Source organism: Protomyctophum bolini (genome assembly GCF_963924005.1).
Source record: "Protomyctophum bolini genome assembly, chromosome: 14".
In the NCBI taxonomy this organism is placed as follows: domain Eukaryota; kingdom Metazoa; phylum Chordata; class Actinopteri; order Myctophiformes; family Myctophidae; genus Protomyctophum; species Protomyctophum bolini.
Window position 1 is genome coordinate 34582019 of NC_137875.1, and position 16641 is coordinate 34598659.

The window sequence follows — 16641 nt, forward strand, 5'->3', positions numbered from 1 at the left end:
ACCCTAGGGGACATATTTTTATTATTATTATTGCCAGACACCTTTACAAACAAAATAGTGCACACATTTCTCTGTACATTTCTTCCATGATTTGTGTAATATTCCCAGTCTAATGAGTCTATCACTTGGCAGCCATGCTTTGACAAATGTCACATCATATGACAGTACCGCCCAGTAATAATGAATGTATTCCTTATTGTTATGGTATCAAAATAAATCTCCTGAAAGCTTCAACAGAATGTGAATTTTGTATAGGTGATGAACTCACCAATCCTGGGCAGTACGGCATTATAGAAAAGGGTCCTATTACACTGTTATAACCTTATAACCAATTGCTTTATATATCATTGTACTTGTAATTGCTTGACTATAATTTATATATGCTAATTGCATTCCTAGATAACCAAAACATAGGGTTAGAAATTACTTTTCTAGGATGAATAATGGAGGAGTAATGGTATTTTAAGAACTGGCGGCGGCCATCATGAAAAAAACACATTTCGGGTGGTCAAACTTTGGTAAACTTTAAGTATGTTATTTTTTAGGGTAAAACCATATTTTTACCCGCCTAATATTCATTCTTCTTTGCAACCCTGCCTCCTGTCTCATTTTAATGTATACAGAACTGTGTGAATTTCTGTGACATGAATAATAAAGCTCTCTCTGTCCTGCTCTCTCTCCCTTATCTCTGTAATTCTACTTACCACTGTGTCTCACTCACTCTTTCCCTGTTACTCCCCCCCCCCCCCCCCCCCCCCTTGCAGACCTTATTGGAGACCACTACCAGTCTATTGAACCATGACCTCCACTGGTCCCTGGCTCACCTGCGTGCAGCGGTCACCAGGGGCCTTCACCCGAGACAGGACCACTGTAACATCTGTCTGCAGCAGTACAAGAGGAGGCAGGACTCGCCAGACGAGATCATCATATTCAGGTACAGTACCATGACACAACACAGGGTTTCTCAGAGTGGCAGGCCTTGACGCAAAGTCCCAGGGGTGCCTCGGAATGCTTTGATACATTATCAATATCACTTGCACTTGGTGCATTCTTTTTCAGTCTACCGTACACCAAGTCTCTTCACCAAATATAGCAGTAGATCGGCTATTTTTCGGTTTCAATCTTGTAACAATCTGCCTTTTGCTCTGAAGGCTAATCGTTAACTGAAGGGGAAAAAAACAACGGGATCGTCAAGTTAACTTTGTGGTATTTATAGAAGCCACAAACTGAAATTGACCAAACAACAATCACAATAAACACAGGGAAACAACCAGGGGGGCAGTCAGACAGATATTCTGTGAAGCCACTAAGGAAATCAGGACTTCCTGAAAGTTCATATATGGCCTGTTGTGGCGCTGTCATTGGGCCCCAAAAAACCCCATATATGCATAGAGGTCCATGTATTTGGGCCCAACTTCACCTAGACTGTATTACCTTAATAAACATGGTCATGAATACTTTCTGCTTCCAGTCACTAGTTTAAAGTCTCATTTCTCATGTCATAATATTCTTTTTGGAAAATGATGGTCCCATTTATTAAAGAAAGTCTCGTATGTTCTGAGGGGCGTGGCTACCGTTACAGTCTATGATCGGGAGCCACCCCCCGTTCGAGTCAAAATAAAAACCAACAAAGAAAAAGGGGGAAAGTCCCGCCTCGTTGTCTGGGCCAGCCAATGGCCATTAGGGCCCAAACGGATCTAGAAAGATGGCGATTTACAATTCAAGGACTGACTGGCTTCATCTTACGTATCAAACCCGGAGATCGCTTTGTCCATATTTTTTTACAGTCTATGGAAACAACTGAAATCAACAGCCAAAATCACAACTCGTGTGTGTGTGTGTGTATTTGTCTACTGTATGTCATAGCTGTGGACACCTGTACCACTGTCAGTGCCTGCAACGGAAGGACAGTGGGAGTGGCCTAATTTCGGATCGCTCGCAGGGGTGGAGCTGCTACAAGTGTTCCTCCAATAAAGGTGGAAGGGGCGGAGTCGGCACAGAACCTGAAAGGGGTCGCAGCGCCTCTCTGGCACAGGTGTGTATGTGTGTGTGTGTGAGACAATTGATTGCTTTTTACTAAGTCCTTGAGATAAACAAACTCCACTCCTCTTCCTCACCATCATCACCTTTTTCTTCCTCCTCTGCTGTTTCATTCTTCCTCCTCTGCCATGTCTTTCTCCTTCTCTTTTCTCCCCTTTACATCTTCTCCTCCATTCGTCCCACTCTCCTCCTCCCTCCCTCATCCCCTCCCCTGTTCTTCTGTCCTTCCTCTCGCAGACTCGTGTGACGTCAGCACTTCGGGAGACGGGAGCAGAGGCTCATGGGAAAAAGGTACTTTAGAGCAGTGGTTCTCAAACATGTTCATGTCAGGGACCCCCACATTGATGCGTATTTAGTCACCATTTGTGCCCATAAGAGAAAATGTGTCAATATTTGTACAAATGTTTGGAAAGCAGCAAATCTACGGTTGGGTTCCCTTAGTTTCAAATCTGGATCTTTAGGTTTTCGTAGGTACCTCTCTGTACTTCTCCTCAGCCACACCCCTAGTCCAACCCCCAGATTCTTAGCCACAACCCTAGATTTATTTAATGTGCAGTGTGGCCATTAAGTCACAGAGTGGCGTTTTCAAACTATTGAGCACTAAGATTGATTGATTGAATGTGTGTGTGTGTGTGTGTGTGTGTGTGTGTTTGTACTGTGTGTGTGTGTGTGTGTGTGTGTGTGTGGTGAAAAGAGGAAGGGGCGGGGAATGGGGAATTTGTGATGCAATTTGCATCACAGCGAAATGGTGTGAGATAACAGTGTGTTTGACAAAAGACAAAAGCGCTCTCTCCAACGGCCCCAGTCTTCTAAGATCATGCATCTTAAGGCTGTGCGAATCGTCTCCCTGGGTTTCATTTCCCTGGGTGTCTGGGCCATGAGTGACTTGAAGTGGTGGACAGGTCGCGATGAAGGCAAGACGGGTCACGATGAACGCAGGACAGGTCACGATGAAGGCAAGACGGGTCACAATGAAGAGAAGACAGGTGATTGCAAGCTTGGCTTTGCATCTTGCAAGGTCGCCACCCTGTACCCAGGTTTTGGATCTGTGCCCGTTCCCATGTTCCTCGATTCGAACTTTAAGCGATTCCCCAACATCAGAGAGTGTGGCCTTCCATTTGGAGTTAATTCACACGAAGAGAAGATCCTAGAGGACATTCTTTCGGCTACAGGAAGCTACGGTTTAGGGGAGGACCTGGATAGTTTGGAAAAAAAGAGTTGCGTCGTCATCGGTAACGGAGGTATTCTGACCAACAAGTCTCTGGGCCAGGTGATCGATACGTTTGATGTTGTTGTGAGGTTGAACGCAGCGCCGGTGAAAGGGTACGAGACGGATGTGGGCTCCAAGACTACCATGCGCATCTTATACCCCACAAGCTGCCCCATGAAGACGGAGCAGATAGAGGACCAGTCACTGTTTGTCCTCTCTGCATATTTTGCTGAAGACCTTGAGTGGTTTCGACATATGGTCTTGAAGACGATGCCTGATACATTGCGATTCCGGACGCCAGTGGCACAGCACGTACCAAGAAAGCCAGCCGACATGCGGATGCTGAACCCCTACTATATCAAGAAGGCCTCTTTCCAGCTCATTGTCTTGCCGTACAACGATTGTCGGCCCGTTTGGGGTCAGAAGTCCAATGTTCCCACCTCAGGGGCAGTTGCCATAACGATGGCCCTCCACCACTGTGACCGAGTGGCTGTGGCTGGTTTTGGCTACAACATGAGCGACCCCGATGCCGCTTTGCACTACTACGAAAACCTCAAAATGTCAGCAGTGACAAAACGTCCCGATCATAACATAGTGAATGAAAAGAAGTTTCTGGCGAAACTTGTGAAGGCTGGAGCTATCGAGGACCTGTCCTTTGGCATCATGTAGTAATTTGTCTCGCGTTACCATTGACTCGCAATTTCCAAATGCTTCATCATACAGTCTGGAGTCTGGACCAACGGATCATGATTCATGAGTAAGCAATAAAGCTTAACCCTGTAAGACCCAGTGTTGCTTTTCGGTAACATTTTTATTTTAATTAATTACTTTATTATAATGTTTTTCTGTTCTTTTTTCACCTAAACGTCATCAGTGATGTTCATTGCAATGCCATTGGTCATGATATTTGCATATAAATACCCCCCACAGAGGCTGAAATTCACACAAATTAAACATTTCTGCATTGCTGCATGTCTTTCCCCCATCTCTCTCCCCATTTCCTGTCAGCCCACTGTCTGTCCCTCCATAAAAAATATAAAATAAAGGCGAAAGCCACAACAAAAAAACTGCAACAAACGTTTTTTTTTTTTGAGAACACCATTGGTTCTCAAAGTTGGGGTCTCAGCTGGTCTTTAGAAGGGTGGAAACTAAACTATGCTGCGTGAATAAATATACAATTTGATAGCATACAGTAGATCACCCAGGTTTTATGGTTTTTCACACGTGTGCGTGCGTGCTTAAGTGTTGCAACACTTAAAATGTAGAAAATGAAATTTTAACGGTAATATCGTATCGATATCGCAATATTTGGCATGAATACAGAGATATGAAATTGATATGAATACTTGTAATCCAGAGCCCATTGAGTATAGACAGAGTTACGACAACTCCGTTCACTTCATGGGGCCAGTCCTCTTCTAAATAGACTTCTATTGGCGAATAGGGACACTGGAAGTTTACGGAATGTATTGTAGTCGATAGGGCTCGCGCGAGTACATGACCACGTGACCGGGCTGTTTTCTGCCCCCTCAATGTCGCAACTCTGTCTATACTCTGTTGTAATCCAAACGTACACGCGTGTGGGTATAGGGATAGGGTGGCCTGGCTGGGTGTATAACTTGGTCAGAATTTTTTGGTCAGAATTTATTGAAAGGATAGCCCCTTGAGATGCAGCATCTCATTTTAGAGGGGGTCTCGTACACAGGGGAAAACATTACATGCAGTACAGTGCAGTTACACAGATAGACAGTGCACAATAGACAATACAGACATGTACAGATACAGTTAGCTTGCTCATCCTGCCCTGGTGTCAGATATGATCTGGACAACAGATGTCAATATGAAGTTGAAGATAACATTGACCACTTCTGTATCTTTCGTAATCTTTTTTGTCATCCAAAGGACAGCTTGGTCATGAATTGGAGAACTCAACATAAAGGAAGGACATCACGAAATCACAAGTTTAACGGTTTTTATTAACCAAACTTCCCCACAGGGATGGAAACATGGAAACATGTGAGCAACCAAAATATTAAACAATACATAAGTGTCAGTGGTACTTTACCAACTTAGGAGAATTGAGGAAGACCTGGAGATGCCGGCAAACACAGGAGAATGAGGGGGGCCCCAGGCCACCCCCTGTAGGGACGTCGAAGCCGTTCCCCCCCCGCCTAACTTACAACCAACTAATACTAACAACGAAAACAAAGACTGCCGGTCATCCCCAGGTCTTCCTCAATTCTCCTAAGTTGGTAAAGTACCACTGACACTTATGTATTGTTTAATATTTTGGTTGCTCACATGTTTCCATGTTTCCATCCCTGTGGGGAAGTTTGGTTAATAAAAACCGTTAAACTTGTGATTTCGTGATGTCCTTCCTTTATGTTGAGTTCTCCAATTCGAGCCACTTGTGTTATCTATGCACTTTGCTTGGAGACCGCAACATGATTCTCTCTTTGTTGCCGTTAACCCAGTGGTGGAAAGTAACTAAGTACATTTACTCAAATACTGTACTTAAGTACAATTTTGAGGTATTTGTACTTTACTTGACTGTATTCCAATTTCCAATACATTTACAGTACATCTACTCCACTACATCTCAGAGCCAACATTTGTACTTTTACTCCACTACAATTATTTGAAAACTTTAATTACCAACTACTTTGGAGATTTACATTTTCAAAGTATCCTCATTTACAATAACAATAGTCTGGTTGCCCTGTTAGGGCAACCACACTAATAAACATCTCTTTGCCTGGTTCGACCATATCATCTTCAGCAGGAGAGCAGAGTAGAAACCTTGTGCCAGCCAGGAAAACGTCCAAAGGGCATCTCTCTCTGTCTTCTACAAAGCTCCCTCACTTCCACATTATTTTGGGGTGACTTGACTGCAGTGCAGTCAATGCAGTCTTCTGCTTTTAAACAGGCTATTCAGTTTGTGAGTGGAATTGCATAATGACTGATTTATGATTAAGGCCAATGTTAGCTGTCCAGAGCAGGCAAGTACAGTACAGTATATGAATGCTGCCTTTATGAACATTCTCGCTCAAAATTCTCTCATCGCCTGGATGTGCTGGTTGAGCTTCAGACAGACGGAGAGAAAGGTTTTAATAATTTGACCACTATTGGGTTTGTTTTTTTTGTATACGAACAGCCAATTTGCACGATAGTTTTAAAAATTAGATGTATTTTCCAAGCAGCCCTGTTACAATCAGGAGGTCATTTCATTGCAGTATTCATCTGACTGGGACTCAAAAGCTGTGGGCAAAATCATTCTACTTGGATTTCTTCCCTGTGATTTAGCTTATTTTGAGTTGGATAAACCCTCTTTTCAGGGAATTGTAGGTGACTGATGATTTTTAGACATTTAAAACTGTAAAACTAGCATTTAGGATTTTCTCAATGTACTGTATCACTGTCTAATAATTAACTAATTTAGCAGTCCTTTCAAGACCTGCTTTCCGTTGATGTTTTTCTGATTATTATTTATGTAAGTTGCAGCTTACAGCTACTACAAGTGCTTTTGTTTAAGATGTGAAGTATACGTCAGTGTTTTTTTGTCAGGTGAAACCTGACATACAACAGGCCAGTTTTTATTAGCGACCTAGTCATGATTGACTGCCTCCTAAGCCAATGGGAGTCTGACCCCATACTGCCTAAGTCAATGAGAGTCTGACCCCATACTACTGCCTAAGCCAATGGGAGTCTGAACCACTCGTGTAGTCAATCGCGTAGTAGCGACCTAGTCATGATTGGCTGCCTCCTAAGCTATGACACGCGCACCACGGAAGTCACTGCAACACGGAGCGGCTGACAACAGCGGGCCAGCGGCTAATGTTATGAGCTAACTGTAGAGCAGGAAAGCCACAACAAAACACAGTGATTTAACCAACAAAAGAACGTTGCAAACGAACAACTTTGTTGAGATTATGAAAGTGCTATTACGATTTATAACATTAGGCTACTAATACTATTTGCTGTTAATAACATGCATTTGGTTTGAACTTTGTGGTGGACTTATTCTAAGCTGTTGATGCAGACATGACATTAATGGAACATAATGTGAAAATTCATATAATGTTTTCCCACTTTTCCACCCGTGTATAGAATGTGTGTATGTGTCCATTCATGTGTGGGTATGTATGCGTGTTTCATATGTGCACGTTTTGTGCAGCCATCCAGAAAATGAACTGATATTTCAGTAAGTGATATTTTGGTGCAGTTCATAGAACATTAATTCGGTTCAGGAGACATGATTGCTGTTGTTTTATTAACCCAAAGCTCAATGTGACAGAAAACTTAGCAGTTGTAGTGAAATCTTGAAAATGCTGAAATTGGGAGAAACAAAATTAACGGCATTGTTCAAGTCTGTTAGATGTTCAAATATTATTTGCATACAGTATACTGTAGTGTAGGTCACCCCTGCATATGCGTATATTCGGCATACTGTTTCACAAGTCAGGAATCATTGAAACTTAAATCCAGAAATATCTATACACAACAACAACAATGAGATGAAATGGATGCTTCTCTTCACCGCAGGATTCATTTTGTTCTTTCGGGTGTTCGTTGCTAATTAGCCATATGGAACGTTGTTATTAGTCTGTCATCAAAAGAGAAACACCACAGGGAGCGTATCAGGTCTCGCTAGAGGCTATCATAACAACTGTAAAGAGAGGCGAGAATTGTGTTGTGAACATTACATCAACCTGTCAGTTTATGAAGATGTGCTGTGGCTTGAGAACTTAGGGTGGAAATGTGGTTACAAGGCACTTAATTGCGTGTCTGATCAAGTTAAGATAAACTGAACACATAATTCATCACAGCAGCACCAATTAATCAACGTATATTCTGATATTGCTAGTATAGAGTGTTAGTTCAGTAACTGGGATCTTCCAATCCCTCCTGCTCTTCAATAATTTGATTTGATTAGATTAGATGTCGTACAGGAAATACACATGTTACATCATGTTCATCGGAGAAACGTCAAGGATACAAACACAAGAAAGACATCTGACATTTTTTCGATTGTGGTCCTTGGTCTCTTTGGGAAAAAAAATGCATAGGCAGACAGTACATCAATAAATATACAATCAAGAGCTACACTGCCTACAGCATAAATTCATACAATCGCATTACTAATGTAATAATGTAGGGGACAATAGAGGTGGAAAAAGGAATTGAAGTGATTTGCAATTAAGTTTTTGTTGTACACTCGATTACCATCAATACCTAAAGAGATAAAAGGACTCAAAGCTTTAGTTTTGGTAGTGCAACTCAGTAAAGAGACAATACATTATATGGTGGCGCGTAAATTTCATTCAATGGGGAAAAAAGTACCAATTTATCAGCCTCAATTGTATAGTATTCCAATGTTGTCTGCTCATTTATTTATTTAATCACATCCAATTTCACTTATCCAGACATGAAAGTAAATTTTCTGTTAAAGACCTGTAGAGACATGGAGACCCCTGTTACTGAACAAATACTCTATAGCAATGATTACTATCTGAATATAGAGCTACTGAACACTTATGGTAAAAAAACAAAAAACACTTTTAACATATGTTTTGACTCCGTAGCGGGGGATATCCAAAAGGCTAGTTTGATGTGAGAATAATACCATGTAGTATGCATCCTGGCAGTTTACAAAAACATGAGAAAAGAAATATTCGCAGTCAGCCATAGAGCATATACATTATTTAAATGTCACAGCCAGTGGATGGATGGATGCGTAACCCACAAAAAACGCGAATCAATAGCTTGTCTGCTTGGCTGGATTTAATCAATGTTCCAGCATCTCTCTTCCCTTCCTTTCCATTCCAATCTGTAGGACATTAACTTGTACATGGACCAAAATTATGTGGCTAAATCCACAGATGGATTTTCTGAAGTCTTAAAGGTCACATAATTATACAATTTCACTTTTTACTCATAATTTGGGGTCTGACAAAAAGACCTCCGTCTGGGTTTTTCTCTCATCTTGTCTGTAAAGCAAATAAATATTCTTCCAAAAAGTTGCATTAATAATAATCTGTTCATGGTATGTAAAATAGATTTGTCATGGAATAGTGAATTAGTTATACAAACATTGTTCTTGTGGAGCAGTTAGTTTTTACTTGTTTTAGAAGAGTTCAAAGAAATTGTGACTAGGCAGTTGAACCAGTAGCCTTGCAGTGCCTCATAGGCAAATGGAAATCGGTTTTAGAATACTGAACCTCTATGAACATAATAAATATTATTTCTGAGTCTTTTCTTCCCTTGAGAAGTCCTGGAAAAATCTATTAGTGCTGGAGGATATACTTCTAATAATGCCAGAAAAGTATAAATAAGCCTTGGCTTATCGCTGGCTGTGGTATAATTTGGAATGTATGAGAGTCCAAAAGGGAAGCACGCACATCTCAAAATAATTCCACACGTGCCGAACAAACGATGCGTACATTGCAAAAGGAAAGCAGTCTGCACACTGTTCTGGAGCTCTCAGGTTAAGACCCAACGCTTAGACACAGAACGGGTCTTCATCAGGTATGCATACCTGACGAAGCCTGCTTTCCTTTTTCATAATTTTGGAATGTAGTCATATTAGAATTGTATATGTTATGATAATTTCCGCATCTTTCTTCCTCAAACAAGCATATAAGTCAATTGTGTAATTCTTCCGTGTCGTGATTATAAAGATTGCTACAGTATACACACACACACACACACACACACACACACAACGGTGCAATGATGTCTTGTCATTACAACAAGACTTTTCCATGACCCTGTGGCCTGTGTTTAAAATATGGTGGCCTGCCTGTATTTACACAAAAGAGGCTGATGAATATGCATGGATCAGATTAAGTACACAGGCTGACCCACAGGACATGTAAACTGTGGTGACTTCATAGAAAGAGTAAACTGCGTAGAGTTATTTACAATCGGGCCTGTCTCTGTTAGAAGCTGTCATCACCCCAGGGGGTCGCGGGACAGTTCTAATCTTGTTGAAATATCTCAACTGCAATCCAACAGCTGTGTGTGTGTGTTCAGGGAGCTTCCTGCTCTGCTCTCTAGTATACAATGTATTTGAGATTGAATCAGTTAGACCTGTTAATAATACATTACATTCTACCTTTGTGACATTACGTGTTCAATAAGGTTCTGCATACTTCATAATATAGTATAGATATTTAGTTAGTCCTATTGATATAAACCGTATAGTTAAGTATAGTCACTGTGTGCCACATGAAGCTACATGCAATATGTGTCCCTCCTACTCACAGGAAGATCCGGTGAATGCAACATTCTGATTGGCTCACATAATAGCGGAGGTAGCCTGTTTGTTTCCGGAGGAGGAAGGGACTTTGAAGTTAATATATTGCAATGTTTTGGGACCACTGGCTTGTGTTCACATAGATTGGCTACGAATGTGACTCCTGGGCACGGGGCCTTCAGCACGTGCCTCTGCCTTGTTGTACTGAGTGAATCCTGACAATAAAGCTGGATTCGTAAGACTGCAACCTGTTGCCTGCCTCCGTTTCTTCCCACTCATTCAACCATCGCCGCTACAAGACAAGGGTCATTTGACACAAAATATACATCAAGGCCAAATATATAATCTAATTGTTTCAGATACAGTGTTGTAGCCACTTTTAAAACATGTTTTAGGGGCTGTAACAAGGGGGGGACGTTATCTTCTAAGTACGAACATGTTGGTACCTAAAGCTTTACACCAAATATGAAATGGTCTAGCGGAAAATCACCTTTTAACTTTGGCCCGGTTGCTAGGCAACACCTCCGTCACTGGGACCAACTGCCCCCATAGACCTCCAGTCAAAGTAGGATCTTCAATGCCTCATATCTCTGAAACTACGAGCGCTGTCCGTGGTTAACTCCTCTTTTCACGCAGTGTATGTATATTATCCATTCGAGGTTCGGATGTGATTTGTGATTTTGTACCGCACCGCTCCCGACATGTGAACGTTTCTGGCGAAAGGTAAACGGCGTGAGCTAATGCCAATATTAGCCAATCTTTACAAAGGCGGTCTCCATGCCTGTAAAGCGGAAATGAAACTACCCAAATATACAGAAAAGGCCCTGGCACGGTTTAACTACCTTCTGCCAGACAAGTTAATGGCCTTTTTAGTGACCTTTAGATTAAAGGTTGGTGTGTGAAGTGATGTGTGATTGTTACTATTGCATTTTACAGTTCCCATGGTGCTCTGCTGTGTTGCAGGTTCTTGTAGAAGCAGCATTGGACCCCCAGCAGACACAGTCCTGGGACCAGCTACGCTGTTTATACAGAGGACCATCCAGGGTACTGTACACTACACTACACTACACTACAGTACATGTGTATGTGGGCATGGATGTCTCCTTGTGCATGTGTCCTTGTGCACGTTCGACCCATGCATCTACCCCTTTCTGCCCTCCAAATTAGTTTGCTCCTTTTTCTGCTTTTCTCACACATTTGCCACTTCTCCTGGCATGTCCTCTCTCCTCTCCCAATCTTTCCACTCCCTCCCTCTCTCTCTGTCACTCCCTTTGCTTTTACTTTTGCTCCCTCTATCCTCTCTCCTCTCGCTCTCTTTCAATCTATCTTCACCTCTGCCCCCTTTCTCTCATCTCCCCCCTTTCTCTCTTTCCCTCTCGTCCACTGTGTTCTTTCTCAATCCCATCACACCATGATGGAGAGCTGAATAGTGTGACCAACTGCTCACACAGACACACACGCACACGCAGTATTCCTCCAGTATTCCATTGTGAACAATATAAAAGCCCCTTCTCGCTTCTCTCTGCCTCCCCCCGCTCACACTGACTCTCAACTGATGTTGATAACAGTGACATTGTACCTTTTTAACATTGTATGGGTTAGCAGTATAACTGCAACACAAACATGCACATATTGCATGTTTGTTGTTCGGGTGTCTGTCTGTCCATGAATCTGGAGCCAATCTGGGAACCCATCGTCAAAAAAGGGAAGAACAGCGCCCTCTGCTGTTTGTTTCCTTTGAATTTGCACAGCTTGGAATCTGTTCTTGAGAGCTTAATCCAGAGCTGATCTCATACCAATCAGTGCCAGATTTCTTGTGCACACTGCCAGTAGGGCAAATAAGTACCCCCTCCCACATGTTTATTTTTATGGGCTCGGATCAGGCTGAAACCTTGCCTATATTTAGAGTCATATTATGCCATCTGACGTCCCCGTCTGACCGCTTTCTCTTAAACTTTCCTGTCCATCCATCCCTCTTTCTTGCTGCATTATCTATTTATCTTACTATAGTATATCACCCGTATACTTTTGTTTCCTCTGTCTTTAACGCCGAAAATAATGACAGCCGTGTGTGCATTGTTTGTCTATCCTTCTCTACTACTCTCTCGATATAGAGCATGTAATACTAATTACAAGGAACATTGGGTTCAAAGACGATATAAAGACATCTTATAGTTTGTATAGTTTTTGTTCGATGTTATACTGCTTAGACTGATAATAGGTTCTTGGCTTATCTATGACCCTAGATTACTATTTCTATAGATGCATTTCCAGACAACGTCACACTGATAAGAACTAGTATGCGCGGCAGGCAGGCTGGGGCCCAAAAACCCCACCGCTCATTAGATGCAATATAAAAGTGGTCACAGCACTCGTAACAAATGCACCCCATCAAACGTTCAGAGGCTTTTTTCCTCCCAGCGTGGAGGAAGAAGCTTGGTTTAGGATGGACTGTGATCTCTCGCTCTTGAAATATATAATTGGTTTATGTTGTGTGTAATCAATATTAGCAATACTCAAAGCACCTCCAGTCACGGAGGGGAGGGCTCCCTATGATCACGGCACCAGAGTCTTTTTGATCGCGCAGCTGTAGCACCTCAAACCTAATTCATGCTCCGCTGTGCAAAGGTGTTGTGTGCAGAGAACGGCGGAGAAGAGCAGACCTCCAAGCTCACGGCGGTCACATCTGTTGCCACGATGTGACCTTGCATGTCAGCTGTTCCCTGCGCACAATACCACTGCGGGTGAAGTTTATATCTCGCTAGTTAGTAGTGTCTCACCGGCCAACACACAAGAGAATGTTGAATGAACAGAAACCAGCACTCCCCAAAACAACAGGTTTGGGGATCTGTTGGGAAGTGATTACATGAAACAGGCGCCTGTGTGCCGTGTGCAGTCTCGGTGTTGGTAAACTTAAAGGCGTCTATGCATTTGGTGTATTACCTTGTGTTTTCCTTGCTTACTGTAAATCGCTCTGGATTAAGAGCGTCTGCTAAATGCTTTAATTGTAATTGATATATACGTGTGGGATAGACGAATGAGAGAATGGAGGGGGTGTCATCGCTACTGTGCTGTATACGTTTTTCTCATTTTTTACCATACTGCTTTCCTTACGTTGTCTCTCACTTTACCTCCAGCTCGCCATCCTCTCTGAACTCTCCCAATGCCATGGCAATGAGAAGGCGGGACTTGTAAACACTGCTCAGCCGGGAACCGCGAGCATCTTCCACAGCGAGACTTTCCCGCTCAAACTGTCCCCTCCGCCGCTGGTGGAAGAGTAGCGGTGGGACTACTAGCTATAGCTGGAGTTAAACGTCGTGACCCAGATAGGGTTGGGATCGGGAGGAACCGGATCAAACATCCAGGACCCAGGGATCGGTTCCGTCACATTTTGGAACCGTTTTCAGGAACCGCTTTTTATCACGCCGTCAGAGCTAGCGTGAGGACTTTACGTCTGTTGTGCAATTGCAATACTGGCGGTTCTGAGACTTAAAGAATTCTCAGAGTTACAGATGTGTAAGGGTCCATTTGGAACGCCCTATAGAAATCATTAAAGGGAACCGTTAGCAGGAAATCGATAAGGAACCGGAATCGTTATACAGTATAGCATACAAAGGTCCAAAAACAGACCTGTCCGTGATAGTTGTGACTTTTGCAGCAAATACGATTACGTCCTCTGTGCATGTTTGAACAAAATACTTGAGGACAGTAGCGGGCTGCTACACCACATATAATAACGATACACAGTAAAGTCTTGTGTTCATTTCACTCCTAAGAGCAACGTGTTTCAGGCCAATGACCCCTTAGCTGAGAGAGCGACGTGTTTCAGGCCAATGACCCCTTAGCTGAGAGAGCGATGCTGCTCTTTTTTCCCTCTACACCAAATTGGCACGTCCGCCCGGTCCGTGTAGGCCAAAACAGAATAGAAAACCACGAAAAGACAAACATTTATTTTCACAACAGAGCAGATCCTCAAAGGAGGCATTAGTCATGCTTCACGCTGCTGTTCCAACCCTTTTGAAAGCCCTTTAAGCCGAGTTCTAAACAAAATGCCTAGCTCTCAGTGCTGTCAAGATTGTGCCAGCACCTCATCGTGTGCTTGAAGAGAGAGAGGGAGAGAGAGAGAGAGAGAGAGACCAGGGCTGTAAGGAAAAGGAGGGTTCTTGGGCTCGTACTTGTTAGGCCAGGAACAAGTCACCTTCTGAAACACAACATACTGGCACTTTTCCACTGGATCATACAGACGCCACTCTACTGGACTCAGTTTTGGTACACGGCAGTTTGTTTTCCACTTCAGATTGTACCCCCTCTTCTGTCTTCTTCTTCTCCTCCCCCTCCTCCCCCCTTCTGCCTCTGTGCATTCCCTCTGACCAACTAGTAGTCTGCAATGTATTCACATCATGACTTTTTTGTTTTTGGTGTTGTCTCGGCTCACTTGGTACCCAATAAAGTCCCAGGCACAGTAATACTTTTGACCGATGGAAAATGAACAAAGTTGAGTCGAGCCAGTGCCGTGCCGTGCAATGGGAAAAGTGCCATTATGTTTTAGCTTTTACGTCCGGAGACTCCCGTCCAGGACAGGCTTTAGACGCGGCTCCTCAGGAGACTTGGCTCAGATCTGAACCCATTTGATTTGGCGTTGGGGAAACCCGTTGCGAAGTGCCATATAACGTACTGATAATAGGCTTAACTTTCAAACTGATTTGATTCATAGATAATTGTCTGCAATGTGGTGAATAAATATATATGTGTTCTTAATTATTATTGCACTACAGTGTCAGTTTGCTTAGGATAGCAGCCATGACCATGTTTTGTGTAGCTGCCTCTTGTTTTGGGCTATACAAATAACGGCAAATAAAATGTGTTTCTAACATTTTGACAGGTCTGTCTTTTTCCTCATAGATGCACGCGCGCGCACACCCACACACACCCATAATAGCGCGTTCACACAGAAGCTCTGCTGTCCTTAGATGTTCTCTATGGACACACACCATAATAACTATTATCACAGTCTCTTTATGTAAGCCACTTAGGCCTGAAAGATCTTATTGATTGTGCTTTCAGACAGCTTCCTTTTCACAAAGAATAAACCCCTGAGTACCTTGTGACAAACACACGTACTTGCGCACATGCACACAGGCGCACACACATGCACATGTGCGCACACACACACACACACACACACACACACACACACACACAAATGTATTGTCCACCCATGTGGGTGAACTGGTGAATCGCTGGTGGCTTGCTAGGATGAGTACTAACTTGTGACTCAAGCACACACAAGCACACACACACACACACACACACACACACACACACACACACACACACACAGAGAGCACTCTGTCTGATATATTGTGAAGCTTTCCATGACGTTTTGTCAACATTGTACAAATGTACTGTAGCATTCTATTTCTGAATCTGCACTCGTGGCAATAAAATGTAATATTGTTGATATTGTAGGTCTTCAGAGCACCCAGTGCGGCAGCATATTGTGATGTGTCTGGCGATTTTGTCGATGAGTCAGTGCCGACCTTCAAACTAAGTACAGTGGGGACAAAATGATGTCTGGCACACACAGAACCACAACTACACCTGCTGCTGCTCTTGTTCATTTAATTATTCCTATTCAACAGCTTGTTGTACAGTATTGAAGTTTATGCTTGGTTCAAATAAACTTGCCTTACCTGTTATGTCTAAACTTTTTAGGCATTGACTATTTTGCATATAGCCAAGATGTATATATATATATATATATATATATATATATATATATATATATATATATATATATAATATAGCCAGTGTGTAGAGGGAAAGCATTAAGGAGGTGCTACTTAACGTAATTTAGACCTCTGGGGGACACCTGTCAAAAACGCATATAGGTTTTAAGTGGTTAGAATGGCCTTTGTCAAGATAGAATAATACAATTCTGAATCTATTGATTAGAATAGGTGTCAGATTCTGGTCACATGGAGCTACCTGGTTGAATTCATTACACTGATCAGATGGCTGAGTGAATCCAGCTGGGGGAGATAAGGAGATTCACAGTAGAACATGGAGTGAGGACTATGTTTGGGATACTCTTTTCCTCTGTTCCATGGAATTACACTCACCTTCACTAATGGAC

At 42.6% G+C, this 16641-nt stretch overlaps 2 protein-coding genes across 4 annotated transcripts in view; both read left to right on the plus strand.

The window, feature by feature from the left end:
* vps8 (VPS8 subunit of CORVET complex) overlaps nt 1–15378 on the plus strand; it is an 80007-nt gene extending 64629 nt beyond the window's left edge. For 2 of the 3 annotated variants that reach the window (XM_080782544.1, XM_080782545.1), the window contains exons 41-45: nt 765–934; nt 1867–2035; nt 2278–2331; nt 11469–11549; nt 13643–15378. In XM_080782544.1, the coding sequence (XP_080638670.1) occupies nt 765–934; nt 1867–2035; nt 2278–2331; nt 11469–11549; nt 13643–13786 (618 nt within the window). In that variant the 3' untranslated portion in view covers nt 13787–15378. The remainder of the gene's footprint in view (nt 1–764; nt 935–1866; nt 2036–2277; nt 2332–11468; nt 11550–13642) is intronic. The other variant, XR_013965313.1, reaches the window with a different exon arrangement.
* Nucleotides 2855–4154, plus strand: LOC308328596 (CMP-N-acetylneuraminate-beta-1,4-galactoside alpha-2,3-sialyltransferase-like). Its single transcript, XM_080782546.1, has one exon. The coding sequence runs from the start codon at nt 2858–2860 to the stop codon at nt 3917–3919; it is 1062 nt and encodes a 353-aa protein (XP_080638672.1). The 5' UTR covers nt 2855–2857; the 3' UTR covers nt 3920–4154.
* Nucleotides 15379–16641: the final 1263 nt, after the last annotated feature.

Excerpts from the sequence above, each read along its gene's own strand:
- LOC308328596 (XM_080782546.1), top strand. The coding sequence starts at position 2,858 with ATGCATCTTAAGGCTGTGCGAATCGTCTCCCTGGGTTTCATTTCCCTG.